At 38.3% G+C, this 20,470-nt stretch overlaps 1 protein-coding gene across 3 annotated transcripts in view; it reads right to left on the reverse strand.

Moving 5' to 3' along the window:
- Positions 1-20,470, reverse strand: part of Cntnap5 (contactin associated protein family member 5) — a 779,115-nt gene that overhangs the window by 104,609 nt on the left and 654,036 nt on the right. For 2 of the 3 annotated variants that reach the window (XM_063258867.1, XM_063258866.1), the window contains 2 exons: positions 17,395-17,634; positions 10,285-10,509 (listed from right to left, as the gene is read on the reverse strand). In XM_063258867.1, the coding sequence (XP_063114937.1) occupies positions 10,285-10,509; positions 17,395-17,634 (465 nt within the window). Of the gene's footprint in view, positions 1-3,258; positions 3,668-10,284; positions 10,510-17,394; positions 17,635-20,470 lie in introns of those variants that run through there. The other variant, XM_063258868.1, reaches the window with a different exon arrangement.

Below are 20,470 nucleotides of genomic sequence, written 5' to 3' on the forward strand. Positions count from 1 at the left end.
ATCTGAGCTGAACTGTAAAGGTTGAAATCTACTTACCTTTTATTTTACTACTGCAGCTTTAGAGGAAAGGATCTGGTGTTTCTCAACATCAAGAAATCAAGCTACTTATTAGAGAGGAGACAAATATTTAATATCTTTGAGAGCTAGTAAACATTCAGGGCCTACTTGATGAACAAAGGAAAATTAACTGCACAGAGCATTGAATAGTTCTAAGCCTGGGCTTTGTGTGGAATTTGTTTCAGATCTCAACATATAAGCACCCACAGGTCAAGTGGGCTAAATAAGAATAAAAATAGTCTTTTCTCTAAGAAAAGCTTTCTGCAAACAGACTCCAGCTAGGCTGTTAATCCTTAAACCTCAAGTTGGATTTCAAGTCTGAAAGCTAAATATTCAACTCTGAAATCTAGACACTCCAAGGAAAGAAGGAAGGAAGGAAAGAAGGAAGGAAGGAAGGAAGGAAGGAAGGAAGGAAGGAAGGAAGAAAAAGAAAGGAAGGAAGAAAGAAAGAAAGAAAGAAAGAAAGAAAGAAAGAAAGAAAGAAAGAAAGAAAGAAAGAAAGAAAGAAAGATTCATAAAGGCTCATTATCCATCCAAATATTTGCGTGTTCTTTAGAAATCTTTCTTGGCATTTACCCCACATCTTTCCTCTGAGCTCCTCCAGACCTCAACAAACAGGATCCCCACCATCCTGCTACTAAATTTACAGATGAAGACACCAAACTTGCAAGCATTTCTTTCCTCCCTTTTAAATAACAAGGCATGGGAAGGGCAGATAGTAATTATCCTGCTTCTTACCCTATGCTTGTAAACAACCAGTCTTGAAAAACGGGCTCAAATTTTAGAGAATTTTTTGAGGATTGTTTAAACCAAGAAAGTACAAAATGGAAACACCCTAAGGTCCTTGGAATATGAAGCCATGGAATGACAGCTCCATGGAGACTCATTCCACCAACAATCCTGTCTTTCTCACATACCTCACAAGTGTTGGAGTGGAACCCCAGGGACAATCCTAGGAGGCAATGTTAACATTCAATTCAGTAGTTCATCTTCACCCAATTGCACTAAGAAGCTGTGATGCATTAATAGGGCCTGCCCTCTCTCCCCAGTATGGAGCCTCTGGGAAGTTGCATCCAGCAGGACAGCACTTTTAGGGACAAGTTACTAAATTTATAGGGGAGAAAACTGCTACTCCTTTGAAGGATTGTTAGCACAGGTTTAAGGGGCTATTCTTTTTCACATAAGGCAGTCCAGGAAAACCTGAAAAGGAACCAGCTAATATCACTAAGCTACTCTGACTGATTCTTTTTAGGTGATCCAGAATGTATTTCACTCACACTAAATGCTTTTTTGCACATCTGCCATCTTCTTTAGTGTGTGATATTTGACCTCTAATTGAGCCCTCTCAGGAATGCATCTGCCTCTACTTGCAAGGAGTCTTTCCTGTACAAATATGTTTCGATTTCCCCAATGTTTGAGGAAAGCACTGTCCTAAAACATCATTTCCAGTACTTTCTTTGTTACAAGTCATAAACTATCTTTTTTCTTTCTTTCTTTGGTCTCTCCATTGCGCTTATTGGCCTTGTGCTCACCAAGAAGCAAGTCCATTGTGTTCCACACCAAATCACCTGGATTCTGTGGGATATTCTCATACTTGCCAACTCTATGGCTTTGTTTTCCCTCCAGATTCCAAATATTATTCAGTTCAAAGATATCTGATGTGCTAAGATACTCAGCTAATGCTCATAGGAAGATGAAATCATATGTGATTCAAGAATTTCCCTGCAGCTAATGACACCACACTTCTTCTATGATGACCACATGGAAGAACATGTAGCACATGGTAGGTGCTGTGGACTGAATGTATGTCTCCCCAAAATTCATAACCTCCAGTCAAACTGTGTTTGGAGAAGGGCCTCTATAAAGGGAATTATGGTTCAAAGAGGTTCAAAAGTTATCTCTGTAAGAAGAGATGTTAAGGAACTCACTCTTTTTCTGTTTTTCTGTATTTCATGTAAGCACACAAAGAAAAGGTACCTGAACCAACAAGAGAGCCCTCATCATACACCACCCCAGCAGCACTTTGATCTTGGACCACCAATCTTCAAACTTTATGAGAAAAGGAATTGTTATTCTTAAGTCACACAGGCTATGGTATTTGTTATGGGATCTCTGTGAGACTAAGACAATAGAAATGACATAGATGTTGGTAGAGTTAATTTTATTTTGATATTTTGTCGGAATGGAAAAAGTTGATTCAGTAACTGCTTTTGCCCTATTGGGTTTTTCCTTGATGCTGGTGTGGGTTACCTAACTAGCTCTACAGCAGAGCTAGGGTTGGGAGTGAGATTCTGCAATGTCAGATCAAGTCTGCCTGTCTTAGCTACTTTCCCCTCATTGCTGAGACAAAATACCTGATGCCCAAAGTGAACAAAGAAAAGTTATTTTTAGCTTAGAGGGATTTTTTTTTTGAGGCTTCAGTTCATATTCAGCTGGCTCCAAGGCTTGATGGTGTAGCTGAGGGGCAGTTTTTCATGGTGACATCACGTGACGGGAGCAAACTGGGCAAAAAGGGAAAAGATGCCTCCTTCTCACCCTTACAGTGTATGCTGGCTCCCTGCCCCTGAGCAGGTGCAGCACATCACTAATCCCAGCACTAGAAAACGAACCAATCACAAATGCTAGATTCAGCTGCTTCCAAGACTGCATGAGGCTTGGGAGGCCATCTAAACACAAACCGTAACACACCCTAACTTTACTGTGCAGGGCCTGCTCCTACAGTGGACAGGGCTCTTCATTAATTGTGCACCTGTGCTTTACTCCCTAGTTTTTTTCCATCTCTGTCTCTGTCTCTCTGTCTTTCTCTGTCTCTCTCAGAATCAGATGAGTTCTTCATATCTCTGTATCAGAGGGAATTTGAGAAAGTCACATTCTTAAATACATTACTTTCATGTTTTTCGTAAAATCTGGTGCTGGTGTTCCATTTTACTCAGTCAGTGTGCATTGTAACACCTAAGGCTGTATTTGTCTCCTTCCACAGAGGAACATCCTGCTCAGCCTCTAGGCCTGGGAATACTTCTGTTTTCTCTTTGTATTAGATTTTAATCCCAAATGTTATGAATCTTGGCCTTTATATTCATTCTCTGATAGTACAAGTATGCAGATAATTCATATTATCATTATTACAAATAAGAAAGTAAAATGTTTTGCATATTATAATTGCAATACACATACATTTGTGTATCTCATTTAATCTTTGTCTGCTCAGTAAATGAAAACAAAATACCATAGAACAAATGACAAAAATATCCTTTATCACAGTTTTGGCAGCTTGGGATCCCAAGTCAAGATGCTCAGAGGTCTGATCTCTCTTCCTGGTAAACGTTGTCCTCCTGGCATCCATGTGTTGCTCCATACTCTATCCTCACTTGGCATTGAGAAAGGTTTCCTTCTCTGGTGCCTTGTGGTAGAAGAACACTAATCCTTTTGAATCAGCTCTCCAATTTTATTACCTCACTTGAATTTACTATCTCTTTATTCCACTGGAGCATCAGAACTTCCACATATACATTGAGAGACAGGAGGAAAGTCTCCATCCACAACAATCTTCAAAGACTTATTGGTACCCATCTTTACTGTTCCTTCATTGCTGAGATAAAACACTGAACACCTAAAGTTAAAGAGGGAAGGGTTTATTGAGCTTGCAGTTTGAAGAGGTTTCAGACTATAATCAGCTGGTTCCAAAGCAGATTGGTATGGCAGTAGGGCAAGATAACAAAAGCAATAGAAGCAAAAAAGAAGAAAGTAAGCCTCTTTTCCTCCTTTATATTGCACTCAGGTTATCCACCCCACGGTGAGTGCAGTACTCACATCATCTCCATGCACAGGCTCAGGATGTTAAGAGTGAGGACCCTGGCCCCCTGCTGAGTCACTTAGTTAAATTTCTAAACTTCTCAATTTGATACAATGAATCAACCATTACAACATTATGGAGTGTAAATAACCACCCTAGGGCATGTCCTTTACATCCCAGAATGTAGAGCTGCTGAGTTACTTAGTTAAACTTCTAAAATTCTCAAGTTGATATAACGTATCAACCATTATAGTACCCCCACAAAATTAAAATATCCTTCATGACAACAATAAAAGAAAAAAACAAGCAAGATTACTCAGATCTAATGATTCCATTTCCCTACTCAAACCCACCATTTGGCAGATTAATTGTATGATGCTGGACCTCAGAAGTGAGGAGGGGCCCCTTGCCTACTGTCATGGTTTATGTATCTGTCCCCCAGGCCTCATGAGTTTGCAATGCGCATTTGTGCATTTGCATTGTCTAGTGCTTGGATTGATGGTGTTAGTGCTCCACCCACATAGGGGTGGACCCAGGGTGTGATGTAATGGCAGGAAGATGTGTCTTGCTCTTTGCTGGTTTTGGTTTGCTGTTTGCAGCCACCATGAACTGCGGCCCAGCCATGCCCGCCTGCCTTGGAGCCAACTGAGTGTGGGCTGAAACCTCCAAAAACTGTAAGAAATAAACCTTTCCTTTCCCAACTTGGGCTTCAGGTATTTTGTCTCAGCGAGGAGAAAAAAGTAACTAAGACACCTACCCTCTAGCAGTCAGTTTGTCATAATGATGTCATTGTGCAATAGACAGTGGTAGAAGATTAGGAGAGATTGTTGGAAAGCCCGCCGACATAAGTGATGAAACACTAAAGTCGACTTATGAGGTTTCAATAGGTTTTAGGGAATTTCCAATTTGAAATATGCAAACTATACATGATGCAAGCCCAGTGAAAGGTGGGCAAGAAGCCCATTGAAGGCTGCTCCTGTCAGTCTGTTCCTTACAACTTCTTCTGTCCACAGAGATGCAGATATGTCTGCGGAAGAAAATGCAGGGCAGGACAGAATGCAACTCTGAGAGCTCCCTGTGAGGAAACAGGGATGGTGGGCCGATTTAAGGAAAAGTCAGCCCAGGCTAGCTCTGTTGAGTTTTGTGCTTTAAAGATATTCCTTCCCTGGATTCTCCCTTACCCTTGTTTCCTTGAATTTATTAAGATATAAAGTATCTCTGTTCATCATTATTCCTTAAAGCTGTGTACAATCAGAAATGCAGACAGTGCATCTTATTACTGCCTATGTTTCAGAAGACTGAGAAAGAGCAAGTACTGGAGACAAACCAATGGTGCCTGAGGGTACTGAACAAGCATCGGAGGAAGGTAAGTGAGGTCCTGTCTGAGTTTTGTGTTCAAATGACTTCACTATAGATCAAAAGCCCCAGAGTGGATTAATGATTAAAAGTGAAAGCAAAAGTATCCCATCATACATCATTCCTAACATTTATATCTGCAAAGAGAATAAATAGTAAAAAGAGGGACAAACAAATATTTTTATTAAAATGTATAGCATATGCCTAGAGAACTCAGTCTTTTATTACACTAGGGTCATCCTTTCCAGGGAGCCTTTTCTGATCTTTCCTACCGGAGAGAACTGGCCATTTCTGTTCTTCTACCTGTACTTGCATAAACGATCGGTCAGCTCGGTAGTCTACGTGTACCTGGTGTATATGTCCTTAGTGTTTAGGCCATGTGGTTCCCCTTAGCTAAAACTTTCCCAAGGCTGAATTCCTTCAGGCAGGGCATGGTCTTCTCTGTCTCTGTGATACATGGAACAGTGCCTGCCACAAAGGAACTACTGTACCAAGTAAATATTTTAAGTGTGGAGTCAGAAAGAGGACTCCCCAGTAGTATGGCATACTCATCTTACTCAATGCTGCAAAAGTCCAGTACACCTAGTGCACTCTTATTCTATCCCTAGATCTTCTCCTTCTTTACAAGCCCCTTTTCTTTCATCTGCCAAATAACTGAAAAGTTGCCTACGACTTAGACAGCACAATATGGAACTCCAACTACCTCTGTCTCCTGAGAATTCCTAACCTAAAATGCTACCCATCCCACTTCCATTCTTCCATTCCTGACATAAAATTGTTTTGTTTTTGGGTTTTTTTTTTTTTTTTTTTTTCATTTCAGAAGAAGGGTTTGTTTTCACTTGAAAAGTGAGCAGTAACAATGTAAATACGTCACTCGTTGGAGAAATTTCAAGAATAATGATAAAGGGCAAAAAAATTTCCAAGGCTGCTAAATCAAAGCCATGCCAGGAACAACTTGTAAGCATGACTTTGGATCACACTGATCCTCTCTCTTCCAGCCTGGTCAAGTGTATTAAAGAAATCTGAAAGTATAAAACTTTGTTCATTGTTTATTTATCCACCTAACTCTTACCCTGACTGCTAACCCACAGTGCTGGAGTTAGAGCCATTTTGTACAAGTTCACTGTATTTGCTTTGTCCTGCAAGAGTGAAAAGGAAAAAAGTGGCCGCCTCATCAGAGCTGCCCAAAGGACTCTTAAATAAAACAAGGTTAAGAACCCTGTACTAACACAGGACTCTTAATTCCATCTCAGAGAAGTGTGACTCAATCTTATTACAACATCTCTCAGACATAAAAGAGCTTTCCCAGGTAACCTGTTAATATTGTTGCTCACCTTATCTTTTTTCAATTGGTAATATTTGGTTTTTCAGTACTGTTTTCGGTGGTGTATTTTTTCACCGCAGTGTTCCCAAGTCACATTAGAAATATTCCTAGTTCCTCACAACCCAGTGCCCTCTCTCTACATATGATCCACTGATAACTGGGTCAATGGTTTCATACCAGGAGCATGCTGGGAACATCCTGGGAAGATATCTGTTCTTAAGTACCATTTCAAAGTCTGCAAGTGAACCTTAACAGAAAGAAATATTCATGTAAGACTAAACAAGAAAGGAATAAAGATCACAAAACTTGAGACTTGAGAGGAAACTCAAAGGTAATTCTTTTCCTTTGCATTTATGATTAGAATTATTACTGCTTCTCCAACAAATGGTCATTTAATTATTATCCAAATGCCAAGCATTTACTACTGTTCCAGGTATTTTTCTCACATCTTAACTCCAGAAGTAGAAGATTTATTTTTATAATTAATCAATATCTTCCTTCTCATTAAATTGCTTTAGAAATCTGGATACTGCAATTCTCTCCTCTGTCTAGTTTTCTTTCAAAGAAGTTTTTGGTAGTTTTTGAGTCTTTTTCTTACCATTAAGAAGCAAATCATGTCATGCTTATCTTTGCTTATCTCCATGGTCCTGCATACTGCGCAGCCAGACCTGGCAATGACCCAGAGAGTTAATTAAAGAATGAGTGAACTGGGCTTGGTGGTGCATGCCTATCATTCCAGCACTTGGGAGGCTGAGGCAGGAGGATCACCAGGAGTTTGAGGCTAACCTGGGCCAGGCAGTGAGCTCAAGGTGAAGTGAAACTTTAAAGAATTAATAAAAGAAGGAGGAGGAGGTGGGAAAAGAGGAGGAGATGGAGGAAGAGAAGGCAGTGATGGCGGAGGGGGAATGATGAGCACTCACCTGTCAAACAGAGATTGCAGGAGGTGCCCAAGAATCTAAGTCCCAGAGTCCTCTGACACTGTCCAATGGGGCAGAGCAGAGATGCTGTGCTCCTAAGCATAGCACCGACCCACGTCTCCCATGGGTGATGTTGATCTGCGAGGTCCTGAGCTTCTGCATTTGCCCTGAGATCTGAGTTTAAAACCAACAAGGCTTGAGCATCTCCTGGCTTCCTGCATTCAGCCAGGTTTAAAGTCAATGCTCAGGAGACCCAGCAGAGCATCTAATGAGGCAGAGCTTCAGTTTTAAGAAAATAGGAGCAAGCATGAATTCAAGGAAATCTTCCCAATTAAATAGCCTCCTATTTTTAAAATAAAATTATGTGTTTCAAAAAGATATTATCTCTAGTTTGGCCCTCATGAGTTAGAATCCAGAGTGCCAGCAGACCACGGAAGGGAGGTTGAATTCCAGCTCTACACTCTTATTTGCCATGAGATTTTAAGCTATTTACTTAATTTGTGTGTGACCCAACTGGGATTGCTACAACTATAAAAAATTGGGCATAGTAGAGTATATTAACACCACTGATAAACAGGCTGAGTGTAGTGTGGATTACCTGAAGTAATTAGGTATAAGCTTTCCAGTTATGCATTGTCTTTGTTCGTGGCAGTCATATTTTCACAGCATGGCCTGACAGGTATAAATGTGCCTATGAAACAATACCCAAAAGACGTCTCGGGGACATTTTATAACCTTCCTCTCTATGGACATCCTAATGTGGGCCAACAACATCCTAACAGGCTAGTCTGATTTAGAAGGATGAGTGCTGGACTAATCAGCAGGAGACCTGGCTCCCAACCCTGTGTCTCAAATTACTCCTCCCATCCTTATTACCCTGTGGACTGTTCCCTGCTTCAGTGTCACCTGCCAGAGCCTTCATTTCAGGGTGAAGTTCAGTAAGTCACATGTTGATATAATGGTTCTTGTCATAATCTTAGGAAGGCTTCCTGACAAGTAAGTTTAATGACTCAAAATGTTTCCCTTCTCTCTTGAAGATTCTTTAAAAAGAGAAGTCTTAGGCTTGGAGTGGCCAGACTTCCTCTTCTTTCTCTTCCTTTTCTCTCCTTTTCTTTTCCTTCCTGACTTCTCCTCCTCCTTATTTTTCTTCCTTTCACTTCCTCCCCTCCTTTCTCTCTCTCTCTCTCTCTCTCTCTCTCTCTCTCTCTCTCTCTCTCTCTTTCTCTCTCTCTCTCTCTCTCTCTGTCTCTTTTTCTCTCTCATTTCTTCCTGTGTTGCTATTATAATAAAGGATATCCATTACAACACATGGACCCTTGGTTATTATTGTTCTTCTGCCCTGATTCAATCCACAGGCTTCCTAATTTCTATTCTGCCTATAGGATCAAACATTATATTCTTTACATTCAAACATACATGTCAGAAATCAGAACCACGTGATGCAAAACAGAAACTACAGAAAAAGTAAAGCGAGGAAAGTATCTAGAGCCTGCTTCAGTCTAGAAAGGTCTCTGTGTATGGCGGGTCTCCAAGTCCGGTCTTTCTGTGGCCTGAAGCTTCTCCCTGTGGATTGGGCAGAATGGGCCAAAGTCTCAGAGTCCTGCTATGGTGTTAGCAGACGCAAGAGGAGAAAAGGCATGTTCTTGATCACAGGACAGTGCTCTCTGAGACCCTACAGCAGCAGCATCCTTGTCTGTGCCCTCCTTGCTTGTTCAAGCAAATGTGTCAGCCCAAAGAAACGTGATTTTCCAGTGTCCTCTGCCTTGGTTATATCAAAAGTCTTTATCCTTGTGGGGTGTAATAAAGTCAGATCGGAAATTTGACTGCCTTCTTTTAATTGTCACCATAACTGTGAACTGACACTTTCTTCATATAAAATACATTTGTTCCTTTATTACATTAATCTTCTCACTTCCAATTTTGTCTTCATTCTTTTCAAAGTCTGATTCTGAGCTTTTTCTTAAATTAGTAATGGACAACTTACTCATGGGATCTTGGTTCTATTAGGCACCCAAAAATTTGAGAAATTGCATCTCTTCTTCAAATATTATGATATCAAGGAAATCACTACTTGAGAAGCACAAATAATGTTACAGACTGCAAACATAATCCAGTCTATTTATTTAGTAGTATGGAAAAGTGCCCTTTAAGTCTTTGTGAATTTTATGTCATGCTGGAAAGAATGTGAAAAGAGAGACAATACTAAAAATTTAATTCATAAATTATTTAATAGTATTCTTGTTTTGCCAAATAAAATCTTCCAAACCTTGGTGTTTCAGAATAGCGAATGCTGCTGTTTACACAGGCTGCTATTATTTTAAAACATCTTGGAAAAAAAGGTTGATTCCCAAAATCAAAATCAAATACCTCTATTTCATGAGGTTATATCTTACACAGACTGCAACTACCTAAAGGCTAGACAGTGGACTTCTATTAATGAGGCATGCATTTAAGGTAGGAGGTTTAACAGCCTCCGTAAAGAGGGCTGCAGCAATGATGACAGGATATATGTGACAAGTGTTCTTCTGAATTTCAGACATGGTTATGATTTCCTTTATACTTAATGGATTCCAGAATGGAATAAATAATAAAGGATTAATGCTGCATAGTTAAGGCGAATTAAAGGCAATGCATTGGAGATCTCTATGGAATTGACACTGGACCTGATTATCACCAGCAGCTCATAAAAGTAAAGTATAATCAAGGGTTTGGCAGGGAACCTGGAAATGAGCTGTGCAAGTGGACCAGCAGAGATTAAAATTGTATGCAGTTCTGCGGGGCATGCACGGTCCCTCAGGCAGGCTGACTCCTGGCAGGCCTCAGCCATCTGTACTCACCATTCTTGCAAAGCAGTACAGCCAGGAAGTCTTGAGAAGATGAATTGAGGAAGAGCAAAAGGCTGGGTGCCTGAGCCGTCACAAAGCTGAGTGCTATGTTCTCCTTGGACGGAGCCATATCTGTGTAAATAGCTGAAGAGGAGAGGCTAGTGTTCTTGGTCACAGGGTAGGGCTCTTGAAACATGTAAGTAACAGATGTGCTGGCCTCAAACACAGCAGAAATCTCTGCAACAGAGAAAGGAGGAAATACATCAATGTATTACTCAGTTATTCCAGGCTACCACAACCTTTTTTGTATTGTTTCCTACATGCTAAACCCTGTGCAAGCAATTGCCCGTGATCCGTGTAATATGCCCACAATCATAAATGTGAAGTGGTAACACGAATTATTCTTACTGACAAATGAGAAACTTAAGGCTTCCAAATTTTGAACAAGTTTGCACACTAAAAAAAAAAAAAAAAAAAAAAAAGCTCAGATTTTCCCTCTGACATTCATATCTAGTTCCAAATATACTTGCAGGAGGACTACTATATGCCAGGCTAATTTTTTTGAAAGCTAAATAAATGTCCCACTGCCACCAGTATAATACATAGAAAACTTTTTCTGGGATGATCTTACTATCAAAACAGGTAGCAAGACACTTGTGGTTAGCATTTATCTACCATTTCAGGACATGACTGATCACGAAGTTGCTTTCAATGGAACATGGAGAAGGGGCACAGATGTCTGTAATGTTGGGCACAATATGAGGACCAGTGGAAACAGTAGACAAGGAATTAGTAACAACACTGAAGAACGAAAGACTCAATTTTCATATGTGCAAGCATGACTACTCAGTTCCAAAAGTTAGCAGAGTGGGCAAAGTATTTCTACAGCACAGTGCAGTGGGTGGCATTCTGTCAGCACCATGGAGTAGGCTGGTGTTGACAAACAGGTGAAAATCAGTTAGTGGAAAGTTGCAGATCACCATATCCTCTGCAGAATGCTCTTGCTGTGTTATCATTTTGGTCCTGTGGATACAGCACAGCAAGAATTAGCACTTGCCTATGTCTCTTGATTCCATACAGATCACGTGGCCCAAACCATGTCATGAAAGCTATGAGGCCTGTTCTCCCCTCCAGGGAGTGAGATTACTGACATCTATCTCCTCAGTGTCTCTAAGGGCTGTGAATGAGATACGTGTAAAGCACGTAGGAGTACTGCTTCGCAATCTGAACTCACAGGCTCTCTGTGTTAGAAGAGCATTTAACTAAACCTCTCCCGGCTATCTTCACACAGCATATCAGCTTGATAGCACATTCACCCTATGCTGCAATATTTTTGCAGCTTGGATCAAGGCTACTCTCGAGTTCACTTTAAATTTTATCTCTTTGCTATATTAGGCTGTGAAGAAAGGTTTCTTTGTAAAGCAACACACATCAGATGTGGCAGCAAACCTCTGCTATAAAATAGCACAGTAGGTAGGATTCCATACGGACGTGATGAATTTGCCTTCTGTGGAATGACATGTGGTATGTTCTTAATTCCTTGTGAAACCCTGATTGAATATGAGGCACCTAGAACATAATCAAATTTGGCTTTGCTTCCTAATTCTGTTGCAAATGTGTCTCACCTTGTAAAAATTCTGTAATGGTCTATAATAGAGCCAAAAAATTAATGTTGCATATTTCTGCATATTGCCTAGCAGATTGGGACTACTAGTGCCTCTTTACTAAAGGTTCAGAGAAAATATCTTGCATTTATTATGCAAGTTACAGTATTGGTATTGCTGATTATAAAATATGAAGCAGTTATTTGTGACAGTGAAGATTTTAGTTATTCATCAGCTTTACTCAAGTATGTTCCTTGAATAATTTTCCTCAGGGCCATATGGACTACATTTTGAGCTACTATGTCCAACTTGACCAAATAAAGGGCTTTCATTTGACATTTGTGTATGTACTAAAAATAAATGTAATTTTGAGCATTCTATCATAAATAGCACATCAGATATAGGTATTCACTACTTTTGTGTTTTTTTAACAAAATTTTAAAAATAAAAGCATTTGTAATTATATATTTTAAACTATATTTCTGTCATTGTTCTTCCCTTAGTCCCAGTTCTAATTATTTTGTATGTATTTTAATATGAACCCAAGTTCAGCAACACATCTAGACTCTGCAATTCTTTCACCTTCTTATGATTTGCAATCTGAAATTAAGCTTCTCATAAAATAAGTTGAGTTCCCTGAATTTCCAGAACTTTTTCCTATAAGTGTCTCTTTCCATTTTCCTTACTTCTGCAGCCTGCATGCCTTTTCCTAAGTCATATCACTTCTGTAAAATTAATTGCTCTGTGTGGAAATACTCTTTTTTCTGTACTGGGAATTGAACTCATGACCTTGCACTTACCCCTTAGCTAAATCCCCAGCTCTCTTTGTGGGAATACTAATTATGGTGCAATGCAAGTCACTGCTTTTAACAACCATCCTCTTGTGTAATATGAGTGACACACAGTAATAAACTTTCTTGCTTTTCTTTTGTTAATCTCTCATTACAAGAGTTTTGTTTCAGCTATGTATTTGTGAAGCTTGAGAATACCTAGAAATTATAAAGGTGACATTAATTTATAAAAACTCAACCAACCTAAAATAAAACAATTGGAAATGTGAAAAATTAGTGCATATTTCATAACATTAAACAATTTTATTATTATATTTTCCTTATAATATTCCTACATACGTGTGTTTTTGTGAATCCTTACTTTTTAGCAATACATAGCATATTGTTCATCTATGATATGATAGTATATCAAAATTTGCATTGAAATATAAGAGGAGAGAGGAAGGGTTGAATATCTTTATGAAACAAGAATTGTCATGAGTTGGTAGGTGTTAAAGCTAGATATTGGGTATGTATGGAGCTTCTGAAACTTTTCTCAGTACTGCATCACGTCTTCATTTTCTACAATAAAAAATAAAAAAAAAAGGTACAACCCACTAGGAATGTGAATACTTAAGAACTTTAAATAGATGTGTTTATCATTCTTGTAAATGCAACCTGTGATGAGCTAAGCTTCCTAGACAGTAGTAAGAAATAGCTTTCAATGAGACCATACACATTAGGAGTTAGCATCAGTGCCAGATGGGGTGCTCACTGAATGTGAAGTGGAGCCTTCTGTGAGAGATTCCGGTATACTCCTCCTAAAGATGAGAAAATCAAGGGGGCTTGAAGTTGAACTGCACAACAATGACCTGCAGGGTGGAATGTAGACGGACCGCAGTCTGAATCAGGCCAGTCTGGTGGCTGACTCTCACCCTGACTCCGGGGGCCACAGTGCCCCAGTGACAGAGTGAAGTAGGTGAAGGTGACTGCACTGAATGCAACATATTACAATGAGAAGGTGCTTACACATATTCATGATTTATGCAGGAATGCTATGCAATGAAATAGAGAATTCACGATATAAAATATAATGGCCAGCATTATTTCTATTACATTAATTACAAAAAAAGTGAGATAAGAGAAAGTCATTTTTAATGATTTTCTGTGAGTAAAGTGAAATTTAACATATGTAGATTTCTAAGTATGTTTTAAAATATATGATCTAACATTTTAATTAAATATTTAAATGACAGTCACACCTAGATTATTCAATTAATGGTGATGGAGGTGTTAAAGACCACACTGCACCAATGAGTGATGCTGGGGCAAGGAGATTTCCATTCACAAAAGAATCAAGTTGTACCTCTACCTGCCTCACAAACCAAAGAAAACACACAAAGCACTCACAATGGATGAAAGTGCTACATGTACGAGCTAACAGTTCAAAGTCCTCAGAAGAAGTCACAAATATAAATTTTCATATCCTTGGATTAGGCAATGATTTCTCAGCTAAAACAGTAAACCATGAAGCAACTGCACTTCAACAGAATTGAAGAGTTGTACTTTAAAATGTAGTACAAAGAAAAGAAAACACACAAAATAAAGAAAATACTTAAAAATAAAATATATAATAAGAGATTTATATTTAGAAGCTACAAAAATCTCCTAAAATTGAATGGTAAAAGGATAAGAAAAAAACTGCAAAATATTTAAATACACATTTCTCCAATGAAGACATCCAAATGGACAAAAGAGATATGAAAAGATGCTTGATGTAATTAGTATTAGTTAAGTGCAAGTCAAAGCCACAATATGATACCACTTTCTGTCCAGGGAGATGTATATTAAGAAAAACTTACACAAAAATAAGTGTAGGCAAGGAAGTGGGAAATGGAACTCTCATCAGCTTCCAGTGAGAGTGTAAAATCAAGCAGCCTTTTTGCAAAAAAGTTTAACAGGTCATCAAAAATTAAGACATATGTTACTTTTAGGTATACACTCAAAAGAAAAGACATTCATTTACACAAAGTTCTGTATATAAGTATTAATAGAAGCATCATTGGTAACAGCCAAAGAAATGTAATCATTTCCATGTCCACCAAGTGATAAGTGGATAAGCAAAAGTTGTACTTTCACACTATGAAATACTCTTTGGCAATAAAAGTAAATAAGATATTGAAATGTGCTACAACATAGGTAAACCTTAACAAAATTGTGCTTAGCACAAGAAAGCAGATACAAAGAGGCTACAATCATGTGGTTTCATTTAAAGGTCCTCGATAGGCAACTCCATAGAAACAGGTACAACAGTGACTTCCAGGATCTCACAGGAGACGTAAATGGTAAGTGGCTGCTAATGGGCCTAGAGTTTTGTGAGAGGATGATGAAATTACTCTATTAGGTAGTAGTAATAACGGGCAAGTTTGTGAAAATACTAAGAAGTCATTGGATCATGCACCTTGAAAGAATGAGCTTTACAATAACTAACCATGAAAAGAGAAGCGAAAAGCTATGTATCTATAAACAGACTTCTGAAAAGAATGAATCTAGAGTAAAAAATTAGAATAGGAAACCAAAGAGACATTTTAAAGTCCTCCAAATCTGACACATTGGAACAAGTAACTAAACATAAGTTTCACAAAGTCTTCCTATGTTAAATCTCAATATTAATGCCTCTCTATTAGTTTAGGGATAAGAAGTATATATTGCAGTTAATAACTAATTTGTGTTTACTTTTTGTGCCATTATAAGAACCAGACCAGGGACCAAAGGTGGCTCTCATCCTGGCACTGGTAGTAGACACATACCCATAATTTCATCCAAGACATTTCCAGTATTAGCAGTATTTTCCTGAAGCACTGACCACTACAGACAGCAGTACAGCAGCATGGAACAGCACCCCAGTACAGAGCAGTTGTTTACTAAACCATCTTGTAGCTGCAGGCTGCCCATTTCAGTTCCACACTATTTCTTTCAGAGACAACTGGTAGGGCCAAGACATTTGATTGAAAATCCTGTCTTACCTACAGTATGATTACTGAACATAGGAAATCACTGCCTTCCATTATAATGGAAAGGGGGAAAGTTTGGAAATAGTGAAATACAAATGTACAGAAAAAACTAAGCATGAATATGTGTATTTAACTTACAGAACAAAATGAAACTGTGGGAGAGTATACAGCGAATGTTCTAACATACTCAAGCAAAAAATAGCATGGATGGGAGAGAATTTCTCTGGAAAAAAGGATCCTACAAAAATAGGGGTAAATTTAGCACAATGTGACCCATGAGGTGCTTCAATAATATCCCTGGAGAAATGTAGAAAAATCTATCGTTCACATTTCCCCAAAAGAAAGAAGACTTGGAGATAGATGGAATAAGTACTTTACTAATATTAGATCTCATTGTGTTTATTCTGCGTTTGCTTTTTATAGAGCATGAGACCACTCTAAGGTTCTCAAACTCTGTAGTGGAAGCTATTCAGACACCCAGAAATGTTCCCCAATGTGAAACAAGGTAGTAATGATAAAACTGCTGCGACTGAACTCGTTTTATTTCAGAGTCCCATGCATGATTCAACACAGTGTTGACCACAAAATTTTGTAACATTAATATTTTTCTCAAGACCATAAAACACTGCCTAACAGTAAGGAATAACTGGAGAGAAGGCCAGAAGGAAAAAGTGAAGAGCTTGAAGTACAGGGTCTTTCCAGAAAGCACATAAATTTTTCTTTTAAAGAATCCTCTTTTGGGGGGGGGGGTTCTAAAGAAAGATGGACTACATAAAGCACTGTTGGGTAAAACTGCTTGGAAAATATAAAGATTGACAAGGACTATTTATAATTGGTTCCACTGTATCTAAACAGTGTGTTAGAGTGATGAAGACATTTTATTTCTAATAGTTTAAAGGCTGCTCTTGAAATATTGTTTACATTATTTGTTCATAAAACTATTTTTCCATCAACAAAATAAACTCCAATACACTACACAGGTTGATGGTAGACTATTTTGATTTTACGACTGAAAAATACTGAATGTTATTCTGAATGATGCAATTTCCTGGTTCCAGAGCTATTGTTATGTCTACAGTACACTCAAAAGAGGAGTCTCCTTCCTGTTCTACCCATCACGATTACCTTTGCCATCATCTTGAGATTGGAAAGGGGTATCCAAGAGCCCCAGGGAAGGAATTTTGACAATTATAGTCCAATTCCAGAAACATGATGACATGAGCTCCCAAGGAGTATTTTTAAAGCCTAAGAGTATTGCTCAAAATACATAAGGAAAATATTTCACTAGATACATGATATTCTTTTCCTAATGGACCCATACTCCTGTAAAAATATTTAGAGACTTCAGTTATCTCGGGTTCCTTCAGGGCTGGAGCCTATGATTCTAGGATTACATTTGAAGACTGAGGAATTTGTATCTGAGGAAATATTAGCACCATTAACAATCCAGTGAACACAAGAGAAATGAGATCTCCCCTCCTCTAGTCCCCACCTGGCTCCTTAGCCTCAGACGTGTGTCATTTGATCACTACTCACCCATTTCAGCCACAATGCAAGGAGATACACACTGGCACAGTGAGTACCGTACTTGTAATTATGTCAAATTATGCAGTTGTTAGACAGAGGGAGACCTAGCAAGGCATGTGGAGAGGTCAAGGGACATGGGAGCAGGGCCTGAACATAGCTGACAAGTGTTAAGACACCGCGCCTCGGGTTACACACATGCCTAGCTACCTTTTTGGCAAAAGGGCCCTTCATATGGAGAATGTGTGCAGTCACACGCGTAGCCACTGTGCTTCTCCACACACTTGCCCCCGTTGTGACAGTTGCTGCCGTAGCTGCTGCAGTGCCCTGGGCAGCCCGGCCTGACTCCAGATGTGACTTTCGCTCGCTCCTCCAGGTCCACTTTTTGCCCATTCAAGAGTAGGGAACGGATACATCCGAGGAAGCCTTTCTGTCTTGATGATGTTCCTCCTAAGAGTGAAAAATAAAAGGAAGAAATGTAAGGTGAGCTGAGCCTCCATACGTGTAGGACTAATGTCTATATGAGTGATGTTATCTATTGGTACGTGGTCATGCTGTGCTGAAGTTTTCTCTATAAGTTCCAGGGAAAATTAAGAATTTAAAGGATTAACCAAAAAAAGAAAAGGTTGTCTACTAAGCTAAATAATCAGTGTCTCACAGCAGCAGGAGTACAAGAAAGAGAGAGAGAGACAGAGAGACACAGAGAGAGAGAGAGAGAGTGAGAGAGAGAGTCAAAGACCACAAGTAAATAGTTCTTGAGGAATTCTCTACAGAGATATTTTTAAAGAGAAAAAAAAACACAGAAAAGAAAAGCAAAAAGCAAAACAAACAAGTAGCAACAACAAAGCTGAAAAAACAAAAATACAGGCTCTCAAAACAAGATGATAGAAATTTAACAATGGTGTTATATTGCATATTATTATTTCAAAAGAGTTGCTTAGACTACCAGATATAGAAATGCAAAATTGATCTAATCATAAGTATTAACTGTTCTTCTCCAAGAATTAATACAATTAACAGTTTAGTCATCTCAGCAATATTATGTATATATACACAAATTTATACATTTTCCTTTTCCTTTCCTTCTTTCCTCCTTTCCCTTAACCCAGTTACTTTTCTCCTTTGAGCAGTTTCTTACTCTTACCCAATATTTATTATAGATTTTGGACCTTATTTTCTCCTTCAATTTCTTATACTAGGGACCCGATACAGTATTTAGACATGTGAGTTTGATTTATTTCACTTATGAATATGGTCTCAAGTTGCATCAATTTACCTATAAAAGCCTCAATGTGATCCTTCTTTATAGCTGAGTAGTTCTCCATTGTATAAAAATTCCAAATACTGCTTATCCATTCCTCAGTTGATGGGCATTTGGGATGTTTAAAAATTTGGTTATTATAAGTTGTGCTTCGATAAATATGGATACGTATACCACTGTGGTATGAGGTTTTCAATTTCTGTCTAATCCTAGTTTTTTGAGGAATTTCCACACTGATTTCCACGTGGCTGCACCAAACTAGACTCCCACCAACATTGGAAGAGTTCCTTTTCCCCCAAAGCCACAGCAGCATCTGTTGTTGGTTGATTTCTTGATCTTGGACATTCTATCTGCAGTGAGGGGAATCTCAGTGTTGTTTTAGTTTTCATTTATCTAATGACAAATGAGGCTGAACATTTCTTCATATATTTATTTGTCATTTGTATTTCTTCATCTGAGAAATTTGAATTTTGAGGTCCTGATCTTTTAAAATTCTTTATATGTTTTAGATAGAAGTCCATTGTCTGAGGGATGATTGGCTAAGACAGTTTCTCAATTTGTGCGTGTGTGTGTGTGTGTGTGTGTGTGTGTGTGTGTTTTTTTTTTTACTCTGTTGGCAATTTCTTTTAACATGCACAAACTTTTTTTTTTTTTTTTTTTTTTTTTTGGTCTTTTTCCTTTTTATCGGTACCCGGGATCGAACTCACGACTACCTGCTTGCAAGGCAGGTGCTTATGCCGCTGAGCTAAATCTCCAGCCCCGCACAAACTTTTTAATAGAATGAGATCCCAGTTATTGATTCTGGGAAGTATTTCCTGCACAGTTTGAATTTTGTTCATGAATTCCTTCCTACCCCTGTGTCTTCAAGATTTCTACCTATTTGTCCTCCAGTAGATTTACTGTTTCTGTTTTAATATTTAGATCTTTGATTTATTTTGACTTTAGTTTATTGCATAGTGATAGACATGGGTCTAGTTTTATAAGCCAGTTTTTTCAGCACAACTTATTAAGAAGATTTTCTTCCAGTGAACATGGTTTGTCCCTTTGTTAAAGATGAGGTGGCTGAGTGTGTTTGTAGTTGTAATTATATCTTCTAATCGGTTCCACTGATCTTCAGATCTGTTTATAGTCCAGTACTATATTGATTTTATTACAGTAACTTTGTAGTATAACTTCAAGTCAGAGATTGTGATGCCTCCTGCCTTGCCTTTGTTGCCCAGAATTACCTTTGCTATTCGAGGACCCTTCTGGTTCCAGATAAATTTTAGGAACAATTTCTCTAGATTTGTGAGGTATGCTAATGCTATTTTGATTGGAATTACATTAATCCTGTGTGGCAATTTTGGGAGAATGGTCATTTTCACAATGTTTATTCTTTCTATCCATGAACAAAGAATATCTTTCCAAGTTCAACAATCCTCTTTGATTTATTTTTTCAAAATAATGTAATTTTCGATGTATAGATCTTTTACTTGCTTTGTTAAACTGATCTCCAAATGTTTCCCTTTTTTGGGGATGCTATTGAGAAAGGTATGGTTTCCCTTATTTGTCTCTTAGTGAGCTTGTTGTTTGTATACAGGGATGTTATTGAGTTTTGAGTAATGACTTTATAACCAACTACCTTACTGAATTTGATGATTACATCTAGAAATCTTTCAATGGAGTGTTGGAGGTCTTCTATGTAGAATATCATGCCATCTGCAAATAATGATAATTTAACTTGTTCCTTTCCTATCCTACTCCTTTTATTTCTGTCTTGTGTAATTGCTGTGGCTAATGTTTCCAGCACTATAATGAATAGAAGTAGTGATAATGGACACCCTTCTTTTTGTTCCTGATTTTAGGTTAAAAGTTTTCAGTTTTTGTCCATTTAGTAAGATGTTGGCTGTTGGTTTATCATGTATGGCTTTTATCAGACTGAGGTAAAGATCACTTATTCTGATTTTCCATAGGGTTTTTATCTTGAACAAGTATTCGTTTTTGGCAAAAGCTCTTCCTGCATCTATTAAGATAATCATGTGATTC

The sequence above is a fragment of the Cavia porcellus genome, unplaced genomic scaffold (assembly GCF_034190915.1).
Source record: "Cavia porcellus strain 051 isolate PalLab524CR breed Dunkin Hartley unplaced genomic scaffold, mCavPor4.1 scaffold_12, whole genome shotgun sequence".
In the NCBI taxonomy this organism is placed as follows: Eukaryota; Metazoa; Chordata; class Mammalia; order Rodentia; family Caviidae; genus Cavia; species Cavia porcellus.